This window comes from Diabrotica virgifera, chromosome 3, assembly GCF_917563875.1.
Source record: "Diabrotica virgifera virgifera chromosome 3, PGI_DIABVI_V3a".
NCBI lineage: Eukaryota > Metazoa > Arthropoda > Insecta > Coleoptera > Chrysomelidae > Diabrotica > Diabrotica virgifera.
Genome location: NC_065445.1, coordinates 11,571,661 through 11,598,226, shown reverse-complemented (window position 1 = coordinate 11,598,226; position 26,566 = coordinate 11,571,661). Strand labels below are relative to the sequence as shown.

General features: G+C 31.0%; 1 protein-coding gene across 1 annotated transcript in view; it reads left to right on the top strand.

Annotated features, from left to right (window-relative positions):
* The first annotated feature begins 719 nt into the window (after nt 1-719).
* LOC114324158 (uncharacterized) overlaps nt 720-26,566 on the top strand; it is a 41,661-nt gene continuing 15,814 nt past the window's right edge. Inside the window, exons 1-2 of the mRNA XM_028271908.2 lie at nt 720-1,115; nt 22,485-22,699. Of these exons, the coding sequence (XP_028127709.1) occupies nt 909-1,115; nt 22,485-22,699 (422 nt within the window). The 5' untranslated portion in view covers nt 720-908. The remainder of the gene's footprint in view (nt 1,116-22,484; nt 22,700-26,566) is intronic.

Here is a 26,566-nt window from a genome sequence, read left to right as displayed (position 1 = left end):
AAATGAAGGTAGTTAGTTACGTACCATCATGAAAAACTTGCGGATGATATGCACTGTCCTACATCGACATCCAAATAAAATTAAGATGAAAAACATGACTTTAATTACAACTCTCTCTAGTTACAACTTTTTATCAAATGAACAATAAAGCTTTTTATTTTCAAAATTGCTTTTTACTAGCAGTCGATCGCTTGACACTTGCAGTTTATGTGGTAGATCCCACGCAGTATAAGTCTGAGCACCGCTGACGTAGAGGAATTGGTAGAATAAAGAAAGCAGAGCAAGTATTTAGAATAGCTCGAGACAGAGACAGTTTCGCTTTGTTAATCGCCAACATCAAGAGGACTTAATAATGTACGTTAAGAAGAAGGATAGGTTATTTGAAAGGGAATGCCACTACAAGTTTAAAACAATCAGAATGATCTGAAATGATCTTTGGTGAGAGTGATACAGATCTGAGAAGAAAAAGAAGAAAAAGAAGAAGAAGAAGAAGAAGAAGAAAAAGAAAAACAACAAAAACATATATCCAGGTATTTAATAAATAAATAAAATAAATAGTTTCTTTAAAAATTTACAAATTATATCATTTTTCTTGTAAGCATGATGTAAAATTTATCAACCACTCCCTGTAAATTCCACTTTAAACACAACCCGCATTATATTAGAGAAACTAATTAACTACTCAATAATAATTTTCCAGTAAATGATCTCAATAAAGCGCGAGATAAGATAAACCGAGATAACTCCAGTACTTATCAGATCATATCACACGCAAGTACCATCGAACGTCGACACGAAAAAAAACTCGGCTTAACAAACAAGCGTATTGTTGTCCTTTTCAATTCCAACAATTGGGTTAAATTGCCTTTGATTGGTCAGTCATGTGTTAGAGAACAACATACATCGACATGGAAGATCGGCTAAATAATATTAAAAACTATTTCAAAAAAAAATCTAACGATTCCGAGTTTGTTCAAAGGTTTGGCGGAGTGCCACAGATTGGGTTCCGGATTTCGTTTTGTGAAAGTACTAAGGAACTTAAAGTGAAAGTTATAGGTGCTAGGCAACTGCCTACTGACTACGGGAATGTTAAACCACAAGGGTACTTAGTCAAGGTGAGATGGTTAATTTTTTTAAAATAATGTTTAGAAAAATACGCAAATTTAAAATTAAATTCTTTTTTATTATTAAAATTATTAATTACTAATAACTATTTAGGTATTTCCGCCTTTCAACAACTTGATTATTTCTTCCAATCTTTCCGGCTCCTTGCTTTTTCTCTCCAATATCTCCAATCTATCACGTCTAATTCTGACAAGTCTTGCTTTCCTACTTGCAACCATTTCTTTTTTGGACGTCCCATTCTTTTTTCACCATTTATTCCCCCCTTCTTGTCCCTGCCACAGCACTGTTTTAACATTTCAATTTGCTGTCATTCGTATAACGTAACCAAGCTATTTGGGCACGTATTTTCGGACTGGGACGTTTCGCCGTCGCCGTTTCGCCGTGGCCATTTCGCCGTCGCCGTTTCGCCGTCGAGCCACTTCGCCGTCGGCCGTTTCGCCGTCGCCATACCGGCATTGGTTAAGTTTACAGGAACGTGATAACATATTAACTTTTTTTATACTAAATGTCGCAAGAACGTGATAACATATTAACTTTTTTATATACTAATTGTCAGTATAAATAAAATGCTGATGTTGCTAGTAAAACCAAGTTATATTTTCGTATTCAACTATACATTGTTTTCGTCTGAAAAATAAAATATTTACAGTATTAAAAATATTTAAAAAGTTACATTTCATAATTATGGGCAAGTCCTCTAAGATATTCTAAAATTCGCTCATCCGCGCCCCTATATTTTTTCTTTTTCAAGGGTGGCAGATTTCCAGCAACTAATTATTGTTCATAGTGAACGTCCCTACCCTATATGTATATAATCGTTCGAAAACCATTCAAAACTTATATACAAGTAATGATCATCCCGAAATTACAAGTACGAATGCTAACAACGAAATGGCGACGGCGAAATGGCTCAACGGCGAAATGGTTCAACGGCGAAACGGCGACGGCGAAATGGCTCGACGGCGAAATGGCTCGACGGCGAAACGGCGACGGCGAAATGGCGACGGCGAAACGGCGACGGCGAAATGTCCTAGACCCCGTATTTTTGCCCTAATTATTGGTTTTCCATAATATCCTTATTATTTCTTAATTTTTTTGTCTTCTCCAAATATTCTCTATTGTCTGTATTCCTCTGAAGATTTTTCTGAGCACCTTTCTTCGAGTCTTTTCCAGATCTCTACTTTCGTTTCTTCCTGCTGGTTCATAATAGTCCAAGTAATGAAGCTTAAAATAGGACAAAACCTCGCAATTTTTACAGAATGGATCGATTTGCTTGAAAATTTGAGAATAAGTAGTGGATAGTCCAAGGATCAAAATCTATATGATGCCGAAAGGCGCTTTTACCATGGGGTGGTTGCCACCCCATCTCGGGGGTGGAAATTTTTATTATATTTTGACCGCAAGAGTTGGTAAAAACATTCATTATAAGCAAAAAACATTCTATATTTTTTTTGATAAAATTAATAATTTTTGATTTATGTATTCACTATCGAAAGTATTAGTTTTGTATCAAAAAAATCAATGTTTTTAATCAGTTTTCTGCTAATAACTCAAAAAGTTTTCGTTCTATCAAAACAACTTTACTTAACAAAAATATACCTTTAAACAGTTTTTAACAGAAAAAAACAGAACCTTTAAACAGAAAAAATAAACAAAACCCTTTTTTTATTACGAGGAAAACGAAAAGCCCTAGATACAAAGTTTACTACTTTTTAAACAATTAGAATAATTGAAATAAAAATATAATAAACAATATTTGAAATCCAAGATTTTTCGTTAATAAACTGCTTTCTGGCGGCATCCCATATCTCCGGATTTTACAATATATAATCACATAGAGACGACGAAATAGGAGAAAGCAAATAGAGGACACTTAGGCCACGCATTTACCTTCTCTTCGTCTAGGAAAAGGACCGAAAGACAGTTTCTAAATACTCACAAATTGAGTAAAAATGAAAAAGATAAAAAAGGGTTCAAGGCAGGTTTTGTTTATATTCGATTCAGAGTTGGACTACCATCTCCATATAGTAACTATTTCAGCATCCTTATGCATCATCAGTGAAGATTATGCAGTCACAACTCTGAAGGGAATACAAACATTCTGCCTCTTTTAAAGCAAACCATCGCGATGCGATGAACCCGCCTTTTGAGACGCAATACAGCGACATCTCTCGTATTACGAGGAAAACGAAAAGCCCTAGATACAAAGTTTACTACTTTTTAAACAATTAGAATAATTGAAATAAAAATATAATAAACAATATTTTAAATCCAAGATTTTTCGTTAATAAACTGCTTTCTGGCTGCATCCCATATCTCCGGATTTTACAATATACAGGGTGTCCCGAAAAGAATGGTCATAAATTATACCACACATTCTGGGGTCAAAAATAGTTCGATTGAACCTAACTTACCTTAGTACAAATGTGCTCACAAAAAAAGTTACAGCCCTTTGAAGTTACAAAATGAAAATCGATTTTTTTCAATATATCGAAAACTATTAGAGATTTTTTATTGAAAATGGACATGTATAATTCTTATGTCAGGAACATCTTAAAACAAAATTATAGTGAAATTTGTCCACCCCATAAAAAATTTATGGGGATTTTGTTCCCTTAAACCCCCCCAAACTTTTGTGTACGTTCCAATTAATTTATTATTGTGGTACCATTAGTTAAACACAATGTTTTTAAAACTGTTTTGCCTCTTAGTATTTTTTCGATAAGCCAGTTTGTATTGAGATGCGGCTTCTTTTTCAATATATTTACGTAAAAATTTTATGGGGGTTTTGTTCCTTTAAACCCCCCTAATGTTTGTGTACGTTCCAATTAAACTATTATTGTGGTACCATTAGTTAAACACAGTATTTTTAAAACTTTTGTCTCTTAGTCTTTTGTTCATAAGTCACCTTTTATCGAGATGTAGCTTCTTTTTCAAAATATACCTAAAGATGTAAATTATAAATAAATGTTCAGATTATTAACAGGTCTCTATAACCGTACTTAACCATATACAAATATGTGGTGGATTCGACAAATATTCAAAATATCTCGATAAACACTGGCTTATCGAAAAAGTAATAAGAGGCAAAAAAGTTTTAAAAATAATGTGTTTAACTAATAGTGCCACAATAATAATTTAATTGGAACGTACACAAAAGTTTGGGGGGGTTTAAGGGAACAAAACCCCCGTAAAATTTGTATGGGGTGCACAAATTTTACTTAATTTTTTTTTTAAGATATTGCTGTCGTAAAAATGCCACATGTCAATTTTCAATAAAAAATCTCTGAGAGTTTTCGATATATGAAAAAAAATCGATTTTCATTTTGTAACTTCAAAGGGCTGTAACTTTTTTTGTGTGCACTATTGTATATAGGTAAGTGAGGTTCAATCAACCTATTTTTGACCCCAGAATCTGTGGTATAATTTATGACCAAATCACATAGAGACGACGAAATAGGAGAAAGCAAATAGAGGACACTTAGGCCACGCATTTACCTTCTCTTCGTCTAGGAAAAGGACCGAAAGACAGTTTCTAAATACTCACAAATTGAGTAAAAATGAAAAAGATAAAAAAGGGTTCAAGGCAGGTTTTGTTTATATTCGATTCAGAGTTGGACTACCATCTCCATATAGTAACTATTTCAGCATCCTTATGCATCATCAGTGAAGATTATGCAGTCACAACTCTGAAGGGAATACAAACATTCTGCCTCTTTTAAAGCAAACCATCGCGATGCGATGAACCCGCCTTTTGAGACGCAATACAGCGACATCTCTCGTATTACGAGGAAAACGAAAAGCCCTAGATACAAAGTTTACTACTTTTTAAACAATTAGAATAATTGAAATAAAAATATAATAAACAATATTTTAAATCCAAGATTTTTCGTTAATAAACTGCTTTCTGGCTGCATCCCATATCTCCGGATTTTACAATATATTTTACCCCTATATGAACCCCTTTTTTACCCTTTTTTTAATTTTCTTTAAGACCAATAGTAATCGAGCTATACTTTATTATATGTTAGCTCTTCTTCGTCAAATGCTAAATATTGTAGTTTCAAAGTCAAAAGACGGGAAAACTATGCATTTTTCGAGGACAACTTGTTGTAACTAATTTGAAGTATTTAAAAATATCTATCTCCAGAAATAACAACAAATCTCTAGCTAAACAATTAAGTGACATAATGAAAAGAATGTCAGTCCCTATTTTTTTCAGCAAAAAATTGATCGTAAACAACCCCCCCATCATCACCCTAATTAAAATTTGTCATTGACCTGATTTGGTTTTCTTGATTTATGTATTGTTAATAGGTTCTAGAAGTTATCGGCTTAGAATGATTTGTTTTTAAGAAAATGGAGTTAAAAGCGAATAACGAGTTTTTGTAGTTTGGTAAAAAATGCCCTTTTCTTCAGAATAGAAAAATTACCATCAGATATACGAAAAAATATTTAAATATAAAATGTAGCTTATTTAATTTCCAAGAAATTGGTTTGCAAAAAATTTTTTACGCCAAAAATTGAGTGAGCTATTGACAAAATTAAAACTTGTAATATCATGCAAAAACCACCTTTACCAACCCTTTCAATGCCACCTCTTTTTGTGACTGAGAATTTTAAAAGTATTGAATATTAATAGCCTTATAAATCTTGTAAGAACCTACAAAATTCTTTTTTAACGAACTTTCTAAGATAAAAAATAAAAAAGTTACTGTTATAAAATCAATATAATAAAAAAAAAGAGAAATCCAATTCAAAGCATAATAACGTAAGTTAGCGATGTTTTTAGTCATTGGCCTTATTTATTCTTCTTTATTTATGTATTATTAATAGGTTCTAGTTAAGTTTGACTGGCTTAGAATGATTAGTTTTAAAAAAACTGAAGTTTAAAGCGAATAACGAATGTTTGCAATTTGGTAAAAAATGCCATTTTCTTCAGAATAGAAAGATTAGCATCAGATATACGAAAAAATGTTTAAATATGAAATTGTAGGTAATTTAATTCCCAAGAACTTGGTTTGATAAAATTTGTTCTACGGCAAAAATTGAGTGAATCGTAAATGAGTATACCGAAACAGTATATGAGTATAATCGAAAAACATTGATTTTTAGATATAAAACGAACACTTTCGATAGCGAATAAATCAAAAACTATTAATTTTATCAAAAAAATGTATAGAAAATTTTTTGCTTAGAATGAATTTTTTTATTAATTTTTGCGGTCAAAATATAATAAAAAATTTCCACCCCACAGATGGGGTGGCAACCACCCCCATGGTAAAAGCGCCTGTCGGCATCATATAGATTTTGATCCATTGACTATCCACTACTTATTTTCAAATTTTCAAGCAAATTGATCCATTCTGTAAAAATTGCGAGGTGAAAAGCTTTGGTTCCTGGACTATAATCCACGTTTCGCTGGCATACATCACTGTAGGCCTGATTACTGTCACGTAGACTCACATTCCTTGCGATTGACTGTTTTTTTTTTTGTTACGTTCATCAGTTTTATTTGCACCTGCAGTTCTTTTCTTTTAGTTTCTTATCATCATTTGAACCAATTTTTAAATCCCTTATAATCAAAGTTTTCTTTTTAGTTGTTTTCTCCAGTTGCTCCGTTCTGTGTTGTTTCACGTCGTTTTTATGTTTTGTTTTCTTTTTTTATCTCTTTTAGTTGTTTATTGCTTCCTGTTTGTTCGTTCCCTAATTGTTTTATTTTATTCACTATTTCTGCATTTTTTTTTTTTCATTAATTTTGCATCATTTTAATTATGATATCCTCTTTCTCTTCCTTCCTCTCCGTGTCACTTTTAGTTGTTCACTTTGTAATTTTACTTCTTCCAAAATATTCATCCTGGTCTCTTCTATTGTTTGGTTTCTTCATCTCTTCTGTCTTCTTCTGTTGAATTTCGTTTTGTGAAAGTACTAAGGAACTTAAAGTGAAAGTTATAGGTGCTAGGCAACTGCCTACTGACTACGGTAGTGTTAAACCTCAAGGGTATGATTTCCTCTTTTTGGTAGTTTTTTTTATTAAAATATGTCTGACATTTATTAGTTCTTTTCCATAGTTTATATTTGGATTGTTTTCTAATCTGATTCGTAAATATTTGGAAAAATACGCAAATATTTAGTGCAAAATATACAGGGTGTAACAAAAATACAGGTCATAAATTAAGTCACATATTCTAGGACCAAAAATAGTTCGATTGAAGTAGTACAAATGTGCACATAAAAAAAGTTACAGCCCTTTGAAGTTACAAAATGAAAATCGATTGGTTTCAATATATCGAAAACTATTAGAGATTTTTTATTGAAAATGGACAGGTGACATTCTTATGGCAGTAGCGTCTTAAAAAAAAATTAAAGTGAAATTTGTGCACCCCATAAAATTTTTATGGGGGTTTTGTTCCCTTAAAGCCCCCCAAACTTTTGTGTACGTTCCACTTAAATTATTATTGTGGTACCATTAGTTAAATACAATGTTTTTAAAACTTTTTTGCCTCTTAGTACTTTTTCTAAAAGCCAGTTTTTATCGAAATATTTTGAATATTGGTCAAATCCACCACATATTTGTATGGTTAAGAAGATTAAGAACGATTACAGAGATGGTAATAATATGAAAATTTATTTATAATTTACATTTTTAGGTATATTTTGAACCATATTAAAAAAGAAGCCACATCTCGATAAAATGTGCCTTACAGGAAAAATACTAAGATGAAAAAAGTTAAAAAACACTGTGTGTAACTAATAGGACTGCAATAATAGTTTAATTGGAACGTACACAAACATTTTGGGGGTTTAAAGGAACAAAACCCCCATAAAATTTTTATGTAAACATATTAAAAAAGAAGCCTCATCTCGATAAAAACTGGCTTATCGAAAAAATGCTAAGAGGCAAAAAGTTTTAAAAACATTGTGTTTAACTAATAGTACCACAATAATAATTTAATTGGAACGTACACAAAAGTTTGGGGGGTTTAAGGGAATAAAACCCCATAAATTTTTATGGGGTGTACAAATTTCACTGTTATTAAGATTTTCCTGCTATAAGAACGCCACATGTTTATTTTCAATAAAAAATTTCCTAAGAGTTTTCGACTTATGGAAAAATATCGATTTTCATTTTGTAACTTTAAAGGGATGTAACTTTTTTATGTGCACATTTGTACTAAGATAAGTTAGGTTCAATCGATCTATTTTTGGTCCCAGAATATGTGATTTAATTTATGACCTGCATTTTTGTTACACCTTGTATAACGTCTCTTAAACAATGAGTCAAAGTTACGTCATGGCATCTAATATTATCTAATCGATTCTTTTCATAATAATTCAATATAATTTATATAATTCATGTAATGCAGTGTAATGTTTATTTATGGACTTGCCATTTTTTTACAATCCTTCCCAAATTTAATTTAAACTATTACAGCACAGTGTGATTAGAGAATAAAATATTTTCAATCTAATTCCTAATCTATCTATCTAATTAGCCTTCTTCGATCAATCTTTGGACATAGCCCTCTACAATCTTTTACCATTCTTCTCTGTCTGCCGTCCACTAGAGCCCACGTGCTTTTTGATATCATCTGACCATCTCAATTGGGACCTTCCTCTGCTTCGTTTATATTCCCACGGTCTCCAATTTATAAGAATTTTGTTCCACCGGTCTTCTTTTTGTCTTATATTGTGTCCGACAAATCTCCATTTCAATTTTGCAACTTGTCTAACATCACCAGGTTCGTGAAATTTTGATGATTCTCCAATAGATCCACATTTCAAAGACTCCAATTTATTTAACGTTGATATTTTAAGAGTCCATGTTTCAACTCCATAGAGAAATGTCGACAAAGATAGCATTTTGATAAACGTAGTCGAATTTCGAGTTTAGTTCGAGAATCACATAGCAGTCTTTTGATTTTTTCAAACGATTTTCTGGCCTATTTTATTCTTGATCTTATTTCTAGATCAGGATTTAGGATGCTATCGATCCAACACCCCAGGTACTTAAATTTATTGACCTCATCTAAAATGTGCCCGTTTATTGTGCAAGGTTGAGGTACATTCTGTTTTTTTTTTCGGATTGACATCACTTTGGTTTTGTTAATATTTATTTTCATATTCTACTCCTGTTCTAGTCTGAAATATGTTATTTTTCTAATTCGTAAAACGAATGAAGTTGACTATTTTTTTAACAAAAAATTCAATGACGCCCTTTAAATAAGTTTGACTGACAAGAAGTTTTATTATTTTGCCTACTAATGAAAACACTTTACGGTGTTATGCAGTTGAAACAATAAAGAATACTTCTCTTTCTTGTATCGTCATTACTTCCTATTTTATCTAGCTAGACAATTGTAAAATATGCAATTTATAGTTAATATATTGTTGTCACAATTTCATGATTGAAATCATTTACATAGTGGCTAAAACAAAATATACCTACCTATACCTTCATAAGTTTATAGAAGATAATATTAATCTATTTAAAATTAATTGATTGAGGGATTAAAATTCTTAAAAATTAAATACCTTGAATACCTCGTTCATATTATAAAAGACATGATAAATATGGTATACTGCAACTGTTAATACAGGGTCAAATAGAGAGCAAACGCGGACCCGAAATAAGAAGACACTCATTGCTTTCGCCAATGGTTTGGACTAACATCAAACCGCAAACAAAATTAAAATTAGGCAAGTTTGGCAGTTAAAGCCAAGCTATTATGCCTGGATCCCGCTTACCAAAAAAGTTGATTCATAGCAAGCTTAAAATTTGTTAATTGCTTAACGGTGTCTAGTCGGACAAACTTTGATTTATGGAAACACTGGAATAGGGGAAGTTTGAATTGTGAAACAGGTTACAGGTTTCGAACATCAGACTACGATAACGTCCTATGTCATGTATGTTGTCGGACAGAACTTCCAACTGATTTGTTATCCTTTCATTAAACTCTCATGCAAAAATCAGACTGCTATTTACCACCAATATAATCCCTGTCGTTTGACATGTTCTACGTGTTGGACTTATTAAAATGCCCAACATATTTGTTGGACAAACATTTTTTCATATACTATTTATAAAGTTTGCTATTGAATAAACTTAAAAACAACCTGCTACTTTTCACAATCATAAACTTATCAGGATGACACGTTCCACAATTAAAACTTCCCCTGTTCCATTGTTCCCGTACATCAAAGTTTGTCCGACTAGACACCGTTAAGCTATTAAAAAAGTTTCAGCTTGCTATTAATCAACTCTTTTTTAGTACGCGGGATCCAGGCCTATATTTTTTTTTATTACATAACAACATGACAACGAACTCAAAGTAAGAAAATCATATGTGCCTATCAGATAAATGCTAAAACTATTAAGTTATATCTTAAGCTATTAAAGCATATGGGATTAAACCATAATTGATTGCAACAAAAATGACCGTAAATCAATTAAAAACAAATGAATGTAATTTTTATTACAATCAATTGTGACTTAATCCCATATAGATACCATATTTACTCAATATGCCACGCCACAAGAAAACAGTTAAGAACCTCTTTACATTTTTCTCTTTTCAATAAAAGAACCATTTTGTACACCACTGATATTTAAAAATGGAATGTATAAAATATAATAGGTATAAGGTTTTTTATATTAAACTAAAAAAAATGAATAAAATACAAATGATACGTCATTAACAATACTGATAAGATAAGATGATTCAGATGATATAATCCTGGATTAAAAGAAGTGCCAAAATTTATTATATCAAGGTTACTAGACAACAGAATAAAGTAACGTGTATTATCTTTGTTAAATAATAAATACTGGGGATTCATCACAATTGTAAAGTTAGAAATACTTTATTGGGCGCTAAAAATTCTTCTAATAGTTTAATTTTTGAAGTTATACTTCTTTACACGCGATATGAGGGTGAATTTTTATATGTTAAAACCTACGATCCCGGCGCATGCGCAATATAACTTTGTTCTGATCGGATGTTCAAATGACATGTCAAAAATTATGAAATATGGCAGCTGTAGCGCAGCTGTGGTTTGGACGGTTGACGGTTTGGTTATGTATGGTTGTTGCGTTTTAAAATTTGTGGGAAGAGAAACAACAAAGGTTAGTTAATAGTTATACTGCCTTTTTAAATAGTTTTCATATTATATTTTGGAAGTTATACTTCAAAATGTTTTAATTTATGTATGTGTCAGTCCAGAAAAGGTGTGGAAAGAATATATTAGTGTTTTTAAATATATTTTTCTACAAATGTGTTAAAAATGCAATTTTTAGGACTCCATAGGAGCGTTAAAAATGCTACTTTAAGGCACTAGTGCTTTAAAATTTTTAAGGCACTGCAGTTAAAAGTGAATTGTCAAATTGTGAAACGTCAAAATATTTATATTTCATTTATTAACATTAATATTAATAATACAACTTGCGCAATTTGAAAAAGGTGGTTTAAAAGGTTTTTTATTATAATTTTGTGTCTTTGGATTTGTCTTCCTTGGGCGTAAAATAATAAAACATGTATTTTTATATTTCACTTGTCACCGTGATGTATAATTATGTATATCTGAAAGGTAAGTAGCATGCGGCTTGATGGCCTTGTTGGTAGAGCATTGGACCAGAGATCAAAAAATCGCGAGATTGCGGGTTCAAATCCCGGACGATTCATATTTTTTTCTTTTTTTTTAATATTTGGCATTGTTAAGTTTTGGTTCATTTTTGGTATTTATTGTTAATTTTTTGTATTGTAACTGTAAGGTATATTTATTTCGTTGAAATTATATTTTAATAGAAGTATAACTTCTTACGTGCGTACAAAGTACACACACATTCTTTTTTTTTTCTCTCTCTTCTCCTCATTCCCTTATCAGGGAGTGGTGACTTGGTGACACTCTAAATATTATTGGCTTGCTTCCTTCACTGACTGCGATTCTGGGTATGAAATTATGCTAAAAGGCAAAATCTAATCTTGAGGTTGAGCTGGCAGTAGAATGGTCTGTTAAAAGAAAGTCGCACCCCCAGACAAGCTGCTTAGTGGAGCAAAAAAGAAACAACACGGTTCCGTAACATGGCAAAGAAATCATGTGACTGGGAAGCATACAAGGCTAAACTGAAAACCATAATGAGACAATTTTATCCACTAAGGAAAAATTCTGGAAACAATTGTGTGAAAACATTTAAAGTGTACCAGGGTTAACAAAATTACAAATCCAAAAGTTTGAAAAGACTGAATATTCAACCTGAAATTATATTTACTATAGAGAAGAGAAAATTTGAGTTCCTTAGCTACCCACAAGGAAGAACTTCCTGTAGTTGGCTGTATACCTTTAATTACAAGTGAAATTTAATAAAAAAATTTCCTCTTGGTAAATGTATATTAGTTTCAAAAGCCCTAAAGGGCTACAAACATATACAAAACGTTTTCGCTCTGTAACAAGAGCATCATCAGTGTTACCTAAAATAAGTATAACCATATTAATTAAAGCAAAATGTTATAGTTAAAATGATGACCAAAGTAAAAGAAAAGTTTGGTTAAACTTACAAGAACACGGTGAGCCAACCAAAAAATACAAGGTCAAAGCCTTTCAAAAAACAGACAAAAGTCTAATATCAATAAATACATCGAAAAATCCAAAGGATGGATAAAATTCCTAAGGATACGGCCCTAGGGCAACATATGACTCCCACACGTGGTAAGTGGGTCAAAAGGTAACTAGGTCATTATGTTATAAGAGGTGGCAGGCAACTAAGAGATGAGACTTCAAAAGCGAATCTGTCTGATGTCAGGACGACAAATGTCAATGATTGAAGTTTTATGAAATGTTGGTTACGCAGCTACTAAAATTAAAGTTATTTATGGTACAAGCAATGATAACAGCTAACATCACTGTGTTGGAATTATAAAATTACAAGAACTTAGTGAGAATAAATTATCTAAGATTTATAAAATAATGGGCGAATTTGAAATTCCATAATTATCAATGAGGTGTATATAAATTGATGAAGTAAAGTTAGGCAAACCAAAATACAGGAGGCTTAAATATTATTGTCAAATTTTATCAATTTTATACAAAGTATGTCAAAAAATATGAATTTGGCCTAAGAGTAAAATACCTTTATTTTTCACAATATCGAAAATTGTTATTATGAAAAGTTATTAAGAATTAAAAACCATGTTGCAGAAAGTAATTACATCCTTCTAATTGAAATATTTTGAAGGATAAAGGTACTTTACTTTTGATCTAAATTTATCTTTTTTGACATACCTCGTATAAAATTGACATAAAATGGTTGTATTTTAGGTTTTAGAGTATTTTATGCCATGCAGAACTTTTTATTAAGAATCACTTTTTTCGTAAAATTAATAATAAACGAGTTATTAGAATTAAAATTACTGAAAATAACGTTAGTTATCCATAATTTTTCAAAAAAAATTCAATTAGAAGGATATAATTGCATATTAGAATATATTTTTTAATTCCAACCAACTTTTCATAATAGCAATTTTCAATATTGTGAACTACTTTACTCTTGAGTGAAATTCAAACTTTTTGACATACCTTGTATAATATTCATAAAATTTGATATCTGATGGTTGAATCTTAGGTTTTGGACCATGCAGAGCTTTTTATGAAGAATAACTTTTTTTTCGTAAAATTAATAATAAAAAAGTTTTCCATAATATGGATACAACTTACAGGGACATACTGTATAACGTATAACTCTCATGCACTGAGGCTGAAAAACATTTGCATGGATTACATTCACGGAAAAACTTTTAGAGAACTATTCGGCAGCAAATATTTCTTGGGGATATTTTGTCCGGGATTTTTTGTGGGGATATTTTGTCCAAAAAAATTTGTGGGGATTATTTTGTCCGGGATTATTTGTCCTAGCTTCGATAATGAATTCATAATGGTCCTATTTTATAACTGAAAAATTATGTACGTGCCACATTACTGGATCATAATCCGTTCAAAAAACCTAGACAACCGTTTGTCTTTAATAGAATCAATAAATCAAAATTACTATAAATTAATAATAAAATCAGTTCGACACATTTTTTCGTTCCTGCATGGTATCAGCTGTTTTAATTTTTTTTTGTCGAGCTGTTCGTTATTTAATATACAATACATGATCCAATTACATCTTGTTGAATGTTGAAAGCATATCAATTCTCATTTTTTCTTTGGTTTTGTTTTCACAAGCTTAATTAAATATGCCGTCAGCGAAAATGTTCGCCAATTTTTTCGCGGATGTAACAAATTAGTAGCAGACAAATAACTAATTGTATTAATTAGAAGTGAAATTAATACAGAGTGAAATAATTTTTCTTGTGTAAATATTACAATTATGACGATATCTCTGGTTTTCGTTATACCTAGTGTGACCAACTAGCCTGAAAAATCCGGAACATGGCCCGAATTACGAAGTCGTGTCCCGGCGTCCCGGAAAAGGCTTCCGGGCCATCCGAATTTTCAACTTTTTGGTAAAATTCTATTTTTTTCGTTATTCTTTTAAGAAAACACATCAAATTAAATTATTGGGACGAAAAAAAAAATCGACAATAATTATGATTTTAAAAAATAAGCAATGTAAAGAATTAGATTGCAAGAATACATCATATTTTGTTTGTTGAGGTCAATTTAAAATATGAATGGATTGATTTTTAAATGTTTTGAAGCTGTTTTTTTGTGGCCTGTTTGGCAATTATATTTTTAACCTAGGTTATATTTACATGGAAATCCAACATCACTTTATTTTCTAATTTTTCCTTTTTTGAGAATGATTGGAAGTCGAAACGTCAAAAACTAACAAAAATATAATTATTATTATAACCAATTGTGGCGTAATCCCATTAAACATATCATTGTCAACATAAAAATGTTAAATAATCAATAAAATGATGATATTAAAGTCATATATTTAAAAAATAACAAATGGCCCGATTTTCATTGGAAAGTCCCGGATTTCAAGCATTTTTTTCAGTCTTGTCCCGAATTCAACTGAATTGGAGTTGGTCACACTAGTTATACCAGACCTTTCTTTAGATATTTATTTAATAAAATATTGTTAAAAATTTCAGTTTCTGCCTTCCGTCTGGTGAACTTCTTAATCAGTAGGTCGTTTTTCCTTCTCTATATGTGTCCCAGCTATCTCAATCTCTGTAATGTAAGTGTATTAAATTATTGCAGGTGTACCACAAGGTAGTGTGATACGACCAGTCCTGTACCTTGCACTAGGATATCCCTGAATTAGATCATAACACAATAGCTACCTTTGCTGATAATATTTTATAACAATAGAGTTAACAACTGGAGTAAATATACACCCAATAAAAGATACCATATAGTCGAGGAAATGAAGCTGGATAAATGGCAAAACCTATTTCTGATTAGGCTCATTTCACCCTCTAGTTCATTTTCTATATTGAGCCGTTGTACGCTTTTGGTTTTTTAAAGGTGAAAACCACCCCTAATTGTAAAAAACTATAAAATAACATTTTTAACTTTAATATTGTCAACATTTGCTTCTTATTAGTTACATAATGATTGTTTTGTGCTTTAAGATATAATATCACAATATTTTAACCCTTAAAACCACCCTTGTTGGAGCTATATATGAAAAGTTTACTTATCCTAAAAGAATAATTTCGACTTACATCAATTTACATAAAAATTTGGAGTTAGGATCATCTTACCCTGTACTTCATATTCTATATCATGCTCAAGGGCGTTGATTATTTTTAGGGGTGTTAACTATCCTTATTGTCAAGAATTATATAAAAACATTGTAAACTTTAATATAGGTAAAATTTGGTTTTTTACTGGTTAAATATTGATTGTTTTATGCTTTAGGATATAATATCATACTATTTCAACCCTTAAAAACCACCCTTAATAACATTGCAATTTTTGTAAGTAGACAATTTAATAGACCTATACAGAAAAAAAAGTAGAATTAAAGAATTACAAAAACATTTATTTACACAAAAATACGAATTTACAAATATATAAAAATACACATACAAATAGTTTTTTAGTCATCCAGTATACGAACCGGCTGTGGTATTATATAGGTACATATATTGAAAATGCTCTATAAGGCAGGCCGCACATCAAAGAAACATGAAACGTAAATTACGTTTCATGGAAATAAACCACTGCTAAACAAATCTATATCCGGCCATTTATGAGACTCTCCGAAAATAAAAATGTGTCATGAGCATGAATCACACTCGTTTCATTGATAGGCGGACTTTGAGATTTGTTTAGCAGTGTTTTCTTTTCATGAAACATGTTTTTCGTTTCATGTTTCATGTTTTTCGTTTCATGTTTCTTTGGTGTGCGGCTTGCCTAAGGGGACTATTCGAATTTAGGTTTATAAACATTCCTTCATTTTTGGCGATAAAAATTTTTTCAATAACAGTTTTGTAGGATTTTTTAAGAGTAATAAGACTGTGTAAATTAAATTCCGTAAGCCAAGCCGCACACCAAAGAAACATGAAACGAAAAACATGAAACATGAAACGAAAAACATGTTTCATGAACCTAAAACACTGCTAAACAAATCTCAAAGTCCGCCTACCAATGAAACGAGTGTAATTCATGCTCATGACACATTTTTATTTTCAGAGAGTTTCATAAATGGGCGGACGTTTATTTGTTTAGCACTGTTTTATTTCCATGAAACGTAATTTACGTTTCATGTTTCTTTGATGTGCGGCCTGCCTAAGATTCCTTAATGTTTAATTGAGGTGGGTTTAAAGGGCTCGAATAAGGGGATGTTAGCTCGTAAATAGATGTTTTAAACAGCTATATCTCGCTAACTGGTCACTGTAATAATAATCTATGCATAAGGAAATTTTAGCTATTAAAAAAGCTACAATTTAGTAATTCATCATTTTTTTCGTATCTCCAGTATTTTCGGAGGTATTTTGAAGAAAATGATAAAAAATAAAAAATTTCAAAAAATCAATTTTTTTTAAACTCTAATTTTTCTAAAATTATGCCTTTTAAATAAATCAAACTTCTTGGGTGTATTGATAATATAAATATAAAAGGAATTACAGAAAGGCGAAGACGAATTTTTAGTTACAAGGGTAGGTAGGGGGTTGTTTTCACTGTTTTTTTCGTAGAGAAAAATAGGTACCGACTTTATTTGATCATAAATTGCTCAATTTTTAGGCTAGAAACTTTTTATTATTTTTTTTTGAAAGATCTTATTATATGCTTGAAAAAACATCATGTAAGTTTTCCTGTAAAAATGCAAAGTTTTCCCGTTATTTGGCTTTGATTATTTCAAATTATGCATTTGACGAAAAAAACTAACCTTTAACATGCCGTATTTCGGTTTGTATTGGTCGTAAAAATATTATAAAGAAACAGTTTCGTTTGTGTTACTAAAAGATACAATTTTGATATCTACAGTTTTTTTGATTAAATACATATTTTTCGAGTTATTCTCAAAAAACCCTGTAAAAAAGTCGATTTTTCCGTCGAAAAACTGTTACTTTCAACCACGAATACTCGAAAAATATTAGTTTTACGAAGAAAATGTAAAAAACAATATTTTCTTAAAATGACTTTTTACATCGATTTACATGGTTAAAATGTAATAAAAAATTCCCACCCCCGAGATGGGGTGGCAACTATCCCCAAGGTTTAAGCGTACAGCAGCATGATATAGAAAATGATCCTTGGACTATTCCCTACCTTCTGTGAAAATTTCAAGTAAATCCATGCTGGACGAAAAAATTGCGAGCCAAAATGCTTCATTTCCTCGACTAATATGCCCATACCGAAAAATATTTGGGTAGGTATTACATTAGACTCTAGGCTACGCTGGAGAAACCACGTTAAAAAGAAAAGAGAACAGCTTAACATCAAGTATAAAAAATGTATTGGCTATTGGGAAGACAATCCACTATGTCAATCTACAACAAAATATTTTGTATAAACAGATATAACCTATATGAACATCTGACCTCTAGCTGCGGACTTGTGCTAGTAAGAGTACTTTAGTTAGACATCATCCAGTGATGCCAAAACAAAGTGCTAAAGAGCATGGTCAACACTCTTTGGTACAATGTATAGGAACAGTGGCAGTAGTTCCATAAGAACCTAGAAATGTATACTGTTAACAAGACCACTAAAAAATTTGCCAAGAGTCAAGAACAACGACTTCTTCCTTACGTGCCATATCCGAGCTGCATATCCATAACCATTCTATAAGGTTTCTCAGCCAGGACATTTTTCTCCTATCTATGCTGCGCCTTCCTTGAATCTTTCCCTGTATTATTAATTTTAGGAGCTCATAAATCTGTCACCACGTGTTATATGACCCAAATATTGTAGTCTTCTTATTTTGATTGAATCCAGTATCTTCCTGCTGTTCGGGACGACCAGTAACGACTTCCTCAATAAGTCAATGTTGAAGCCATCCAGCTCCTCGACAACACGGACCTTGCTAGAAGAGTGAAGAGGAAGAAACCCTTCGAGTTAGTTGAGTGAAAAGCAGAGTATGTATAGTGCAAGTGCAAGTGATAGTACAGGTTAATAGTTTTTTTTCTCTGATTCTGGCGTTGGTTTAGAACTAAAACCTTTAGCCACGTAATTGTATAACTTATCACTAACTCAGGGGAGTAATGTGTAGTGTGTGTGTGTGTTGAGTAAGTGTCTTGTTACTTTGCAAAGTCGACGTCATTGTCTTTGCAAAGAGACGCTAATTGTATCCGAACGTCTGCTGTCCCTCCGGTGAGTACAGGTTAATAGTTATACAATAAATTAACAGAACCTAAGGAATACTAGTGAGTTTGTCCTTAATCTTAGTGTTTTTAAACGCTTTTCTTTACTTCAATAGTTTGCATCAAATCTTTAGACGTTAATTTGACTGACTTTTCTTCAATGCAAATGAATGAAAATTTGCAGACATATGCATTCGTGGGAACAATACATGAATAGTCAATAAAAAAAATATTTTATGTTTATTAATTGTTTAAATAAAAAAAACTATTTTAATGGAAAATGTTTAAATTCTCTTGTTTTTTACAATGTAGAAACTTGAAACTTTTACGGATTGTAGCTAATGATATGAACTATACATAATTTCACTTTTTACGTTAATTGTTTACGTTATGTTTCATAAACAATAAAGTTTCAAATTTTGAACGCTCATATATTTGTTTATATATAAATCGGCGTTTATTCGTGTCAAATTTCAATGCGATACGAAACAAAACTTTAACCAAAACACGAATTAAAAAAATTCGTGTTTTTATCGTAGTCTTAGAAAAACCACCGGTAGAGACGTTTTGTGCTACAATTAACATTAGAATTCGTTTTGTCGTATTAATTAATTAAACGCTTTTCTTTAGTTCAATCGTTTGGGTCAAATCTTTGGACGTTAATTTGACTGCCTTTTTTTCAATGCAAATGACTAAAAATTTGCAGACATATGCATTCGCGGGAACAATACACGAATAGTCAATAACAATTTTTTTTGTTTATTAATTGTTTAAATAAAAAACTATTTTAACGGAAATTGCTTAAATTCTCTTATTTTTTACAATGAAGAAACTTGAAACTTTTACCGATTGTAGCTAATTATATGAACTATACATAATTTCACTTTTTACGTTAATTGTTAACGTTATGCTTCATAAATAAACAATAAAGTTTTAAATTTTTTGCCGATTCCGACTACTTTTCATGTTTGTACATCATATGTTTTATACATATTTTAATAAACATGACGTTATATTTTAATGTTTGAAAAGTGTAAGACTAAAAAGTAAAAAATAAAAAAATATGAAAAAAATATTTTTAAGAAACGCTTTTCTTTAGTTACGAGTGACTAAAATTAAACATATTATAAAAAAAATCAAGCAAAAAGCAAAAAATAAAAAAAAATTGAAAAAATCTAACACATTCGTTAAAGAAAAGCGTGGTGCGAAAACCGTTTATTCGATGAAGACGCTCCACGCTTTTCTTTGACAAATGTGTTAGATTTTTTCAATTTTATTTTTATTTTTTGCTGTTTAGTTGATTTTTTTATAATATGTTTAATTTTAGTTACTCGGTACTAAAGAAAAGCGTTTCTTAATATTTTTTTAATATTTTTTTAATAGTAAAAAGAAGCTCAAAAAGGCTACCTTTAGGATAGAAAAAGTTGCTCATTGATCATATTATTTGATCAGATTATAATATTTTCTTAATCATCTTATTGGTGTTTATTGTATAAAAAAATGATATCACTGATTATTACCACCGAAATAAGGCGCTTCATACCAACATTCTTTCTTCCGTGAATTTGGCTCGTTTTTATAGTAGTTTCTCGGTAATTTGGATTGGTGACATTTTTTTCACACTAAATCGTTGTCAAAAAAACCTTTCCAGGTGAATAGTTTTAAAGCACTTTAAAATTATGTCTTCAATAAAAAAATTTAACTATATAGAATTATTTATAGCAACAGAAGGACAGTGTTCCGAGATAATTAAACGTTTTATTTTATATTATACAATTCCGTCTAACAGAATAAATACGGGAAACTTGCTAATTTTGGAAACTAGTTACTTTTATGGACCATAAACGTTTTATTGGTATTAGAAGTTTTCTAACTTTATTTACAGACCAGTTAATTTTAAACGAAGGTTTTTCCTAAATATTTTGGTATATTTTGAAGACGGCTTTGTATTATAAAGATTTATTGCAACCAGACAGCGAATATCGGAGGCTACAATTAGACAATTGAAGGATGGTCTGAAAATTCTTTTGTTTTATTCAATATTGGTCTCTTTTTAGCACAATACAATGATTCCAGCGATTTTTCAACTTCTTTGTGTCATCCGAATAATACTATTCTGGAAGTTCTGCAAAAAAGATGTTTGTTTCGTCAAATATCTCTTCGTTTGAGCTGAATTTTTGATTTACGAGCCATTTTTACAGATTTGGAAACACATAATAAGCGAAGGGGACCAAACCGTGAGAATAAGCTGGATGAGAAAGCAATTCGAAGCCCAGCTCCACGCTTTTGTGGGTCGGTGCATTGTCTTGGAGAAATAACAAATTTTTCTTCTCCGGATGGCGCCGGTTCTCACTGAATTCCTGCTTCAGTTTGTCCAATAACGCACAATAATATTGGTTATTGATAGTTGTACCTTTTTCAAGATAAAAATTTTGCCTTCCAAAAATACAGTCGACATGACCTTTTCGATTTATTGATCGACGCGCGACGCTTGGCTGCTTCGGAGCATTTTGGTCGTCTTCAATCCACTGCTGTGCGTTCATTTTGTTCTATGTTATGTAGTAGTTAAGTTTTATCAATCAACCAAAAGTTTGACGAATTGCCTGACGATTTGCGCTTCATATGGTACAAACACTGGTGAGAAGTAGTAAGTAGTCACACCATCATGTTTTTGGTAAATGGTCAGCAAACTCGGCACCCATCGGCAGGATAATTTTTGTCATATTTAAAACTTCCTCTATAATATGACTAGTGCGCTATTTACTAATTGTGGCCTCTTCCAATTCTTCTTCTTATTTAGATGCTGTGTCTGTAAACCACACCATTGTCTAATACATATTACGCAGCCATGAAAATTTCTTTCGACCAATCCATCTCTTTCTTTCCACTTTTCCTTGTATTATAAGGCGAAGTAGATTGTATTTAGGTCCTCTAATTATGTGGCCGAGGTATTCCGTGTTTCTCCTCTCTATGATGTTTATGAGCAGACGTTCTGAATGCATCAATTTATGCATCTTCATTTTATAATCAGCTAGAACCATTTCAGGGACTTTCTTCAGATTTTCCCCTGTAACTGCATCGGTGAGTCGTCCAGTAGGTGGTTCATTCAATGTTGATATACGGCCATTACGAAATTCGCGAAACCAAAATTTATCAGTCTAGTCTGAAGAAGCATTACTAGCATTATTATTATTTTTTTTTTGGTTTTATGGAATAGATTTGGGTGTCAATTAGCCAGTCACAACTTTTTTTCCTATTCATACATAAAGAAGGGAATGAGGTCCTTAGAGTTCGCTATGGACTATCCAGGTTTGTCACCACATTTTTCCATTATACATCTTCTTCTTCTTCTTCTTCTTCTTCTTCTTCTCTTTTCATATGTACATAGCTTTTCTTTTTTTTTTTTCTTCGCCTTTTTGTTCGAAAATCGTTTTTCTCCACATGCATGCGTTACTTTTTCAAACAGGTCAACTTCATACAGCTGTCAAAAATATACCAATGGTCGCATTGCACTAAAATTTGACATGCATGCTTGAAAAAAGTTAGATTTTCTAGAACATTTGTTTTTTTGAGATTTTCTTAAAATTATTTTTGTTCCAGGTAACCTTCTACCCAAGTAAACAAAAATTCGAAACAAAAACAGCGAAAGACTCATGGCCAACGATAAACGAAGAATTTTCCTGTATACTCCTACCAGTAAAAAGAATCGACGACTTCTTTAAGGGCCAGTTTATTTCCTTTACTGTATACGCCACTCTCGGAAAAGAAGAAGAGGAGCAAAGGCAGAAGGAAAAGCCTAAAAGTATATTAAAACGGTAAAGATCATTGAAATCTTAAAAGTATTCTTTCATTAGTATTCGCTTATGGTAGATATAGTAGAGGATCCGATATAAGGTCGATTTGCACCGATCTGTTTAATGGATATAAATTATTGGATATGTAATTTAGCATATTAACAATTACAAAAAACAAGGGTTACTAGATCTAATCTTGTTCTAACTATAATTAAATAATAATTAAAAAATGACATTTTTAAATGAATTAAAAAAAAAATTTAGACCCGCACAGAGATTTTTTGGATCATTCTAAACAAAAAAGGCCTTTTGCAATTTTTCTCTAACGTTGATCGTTTTCGAGTTATAAATAATTTAAGACTGAAAAAAGAACGAAAGATGACAATTTTCAAGGCTCAAAAACACAAGTAAAAATATCATTTTTGTAATCATCAAGTACATAAATTCAAGTTCAAACCTTTTTCTATCAGGTCTCGATAAGAATTTTAGCCATGTTTTATTCTAAAACATATTTTTCTAATTGTTAATGAGGAAGGTTTCTTATGGGGAGACGGGCATTAACAATTAAAAAACAATGTTTCATGATGAAATAAGTCCAAAAGACTTATCAAGAATTGATAGAATAAAGTTTGAACTTGAATTTAGGTACTTCGTAATTTTAAAAATGATATTTTATACTTATGTTTTTGAGCTTTAAAAATCGTCATCTTTCGTTCTTTTTTCAGTTTTAAATTGTTTATAACTGGAAAACGATTAACTTTAGAGAAAAATTACAAAAGGCCTTTTTTGTTTAGAATGACCTAAAACATCTGAAATAATATCTGACCGGGTCGAAATTTTATTTATTTGTAAAAGAATGTCATTTTTTAATTATTAATTAATAAAATTATAGTTAGAACAGGATTAGATCGGGCAACCCTTGTTTTTTGTAAAGTGGTTAATATGCTAAATTGCATATCCAATAATTTTTGTCCATTAAACAGATCGGTGCCAATCGACCTTATAGCGTATCATAGACTCAAAAACGTATCAAAGGCTCAAAAACACAAGTAAAAAATATCATTTTTGTAATCATCAAATTAGGGATGGGAAAAACCTACCGGTTTAAACGTAAAACCGGCTTTTTTACTTCGCAATAACCGGTTTTACCGGTTGTTTTTTGTCCCGGTTATAACCGGTTTTTTCTTTTTAAAGTAAAAACCGGTTTTTAGGTTTTTACGACGATTAGGATTAGGTTAGGTATTATTTTGGATCCCAATCATAATTATTATTTTCAAGTAATTATTCCAAACAAAACCATAATTCAAATTTTATTTTATTTTATAAAATACAGAAGCAAACTGAAAGTGCAATCTCACATCAACCAGAAACAATTATTAAGTTTTATTATAATATTTCCTTGAAAAGGTATTTGTAATCATAATATTTACATAAGAAGTGATCTGGTTGAATTAGACGCAAACATCATCTATTTTTCACACTTAACTCTTGACATTGAAAGTGGGTGAATGCTTTTTCTGATTACCAAAAATAATGCTCTGACTATGAATATCGAATTACTGATTACGAATACGAATCTCCAAGAATTTCGCTACAATTTCAAATGAATACACTCATACAGGAAGTATTAAATGAGTTAAAATGTACCTATTCTACAAATATACAAACGTGTTAAATGTAATACATATGTTCTTTCGATAGTACTAATTTTGATCATATTGATATCGAGTCGAATGGAGTATCGCAAACTAAAGTGTATTGTAAATGTAACTTTGTAACCTATTGGATTAAAAAAACCGAAAACCGGTTTTTCCGCCAGATCTACCGGTTATAACCGCCAGGTTAAACCGTAAGCAAACAAAACCGTTATAACCGAAAACCGGTGTTTTGTCAAAAACCGCAATCCCTACATCAAGTACATAAATTCAAGTTCAAACCTTTTTCTATCAGGTCTCGATAAGAATTTTAGCCATGTTTTATTCTGAAACATATTTTTCTAATTGTTAATGAGGAAGGTTTCTTATGGGGAGACGGGCATTAACAATTAAAAAACAATGTTTCATGATGAAATAAGTCCAGAAGACTTATCAAGAACTGATAGAATAAAGTTTGAACTTGAATTTAGGTACTTCGTAATTTTAAAAATGATATTTTATACTTATGTTTTTGAGCTTTAAAAATCGTCATCTTTCGTTCTTTTTTCAGTTTTAAATTGTTTATAACTAGAAAACGATCAACTTTAGAGAAAAATTACAAAAGACCTTTTTTGTTTAGAATGACCTAAAAAATCTGAAATAATATCTGACCGGGTCGAATTTTTTTTTATTTGTAAAAAATGTCATTTTTGAAGTTATACTTCTTTACCGGCGATAGAGGGTGATTTTTTTAATTATTAATTAATAAAATTATAGGTAGAACAGGATTAGATCAAGCAACCCTTTTTTATTTGTAAAAAAATGCCATTTTTTAATTATTAATTAATAAAATTATAGTTAGAACAGGATTAGATCAGGCAACCCTTGTTTTTTGTAATTGTTAACATGCTAAATTGCATATCCAATAATTTTTGTCCATTAAACAGATCGGTGCCAATCGACCTTATAGCGTATCTTAGACTCAAAAACGTATCAAAGGCTCAAAAACACAAGTAAAAAATATCATTTTTGTAATCATCTAGTTAGGGATGGGAAAAACCTACCGGTTTAAACCTAAAACCGTTTTTTTACTTCGCAATAACCTGTTTTACCGGTTGTTTTTTGTCCCGGTTATAACCGGTTTTTTCTTTTTAAAGTAAAAACCGGTTTTTAGGTTTTTACGACGATTAGGATTAGGTTAGGTATTATTTTGGATCCCAATCATAATTATTATTTTCAAGTAATTATTCCAAACAAAACCATAATTCAAATTTTATTTTATTTTATAAAATACAGAAGCAAACTGAAAGTGCAATCTCACATCAGCCAGAAACAATTATTAAGTTTTATTATAATATTTCCTTGAAAAGGTATTTGTAATCATAATATTTACATAAGAAGTGATCTGGTTGAATTAGACGCAAACATCATCTATTTTTCACACTTAACTCTTGACATTGAAAGTGAGTGAATGCTTTTTCTGATTACCAAAAATAATGCTCTGACTATGAATATCGAATTACTGATTACGAATACGAATCTCCAAGAATTTCGCTACGTTTTCAAAAGGATACACTCATACAGGAAGTATTAAATGAGTTAAAATGTACCTATTCTACAAATATACAAACGTGTTAAATGTAATACATATGTTCTTTCGATAGTACTAATTTTGATTATATTGATATCGAGTCGAATGGAGTATCGCAAACTAAAGTGTATTGTAAATGTAACTTTGTAACCTATTGGATTAAAAAAACCGAAAACCGGTTTTTCCAAAAACCGTTCTTTTGGCCGGTTATAACCGCCAGGTTAAACCGTAGGCAAACAAAACCGTTATACATAACCGAAAACCGGTGTTTTGTCAAAAACAACCATCCCAACATCAAGTACATAAATTCAAGTTCAAACCTTTTTCTATCAGGTTTCGATAAGAATTTTAGCCATGTTTTATTCTAAAACATTTTTCTAATTGTTAATGAGGAAGGTTTCTTATGGGGAGACGGGCATTAACAATTAAAAAACAATGTTTCATGATGAAATAAGTCCAAAAGACTTATCAAGAACTGATAGAATAAAGTTTGAACTTAAATTTAGGTACTTCGTAATTTTAAAAATGATATTTTATACTTATGTTTTTTGAGCTTTAAAAATCGTCATCTTTCGTTCTTTTTTCAGTTTTAAATTGTTTATAACTAGAAAACGATCAACTTTAGAGAAAAATTACAAAAGACCTTTTTTGTTTAGAATGACC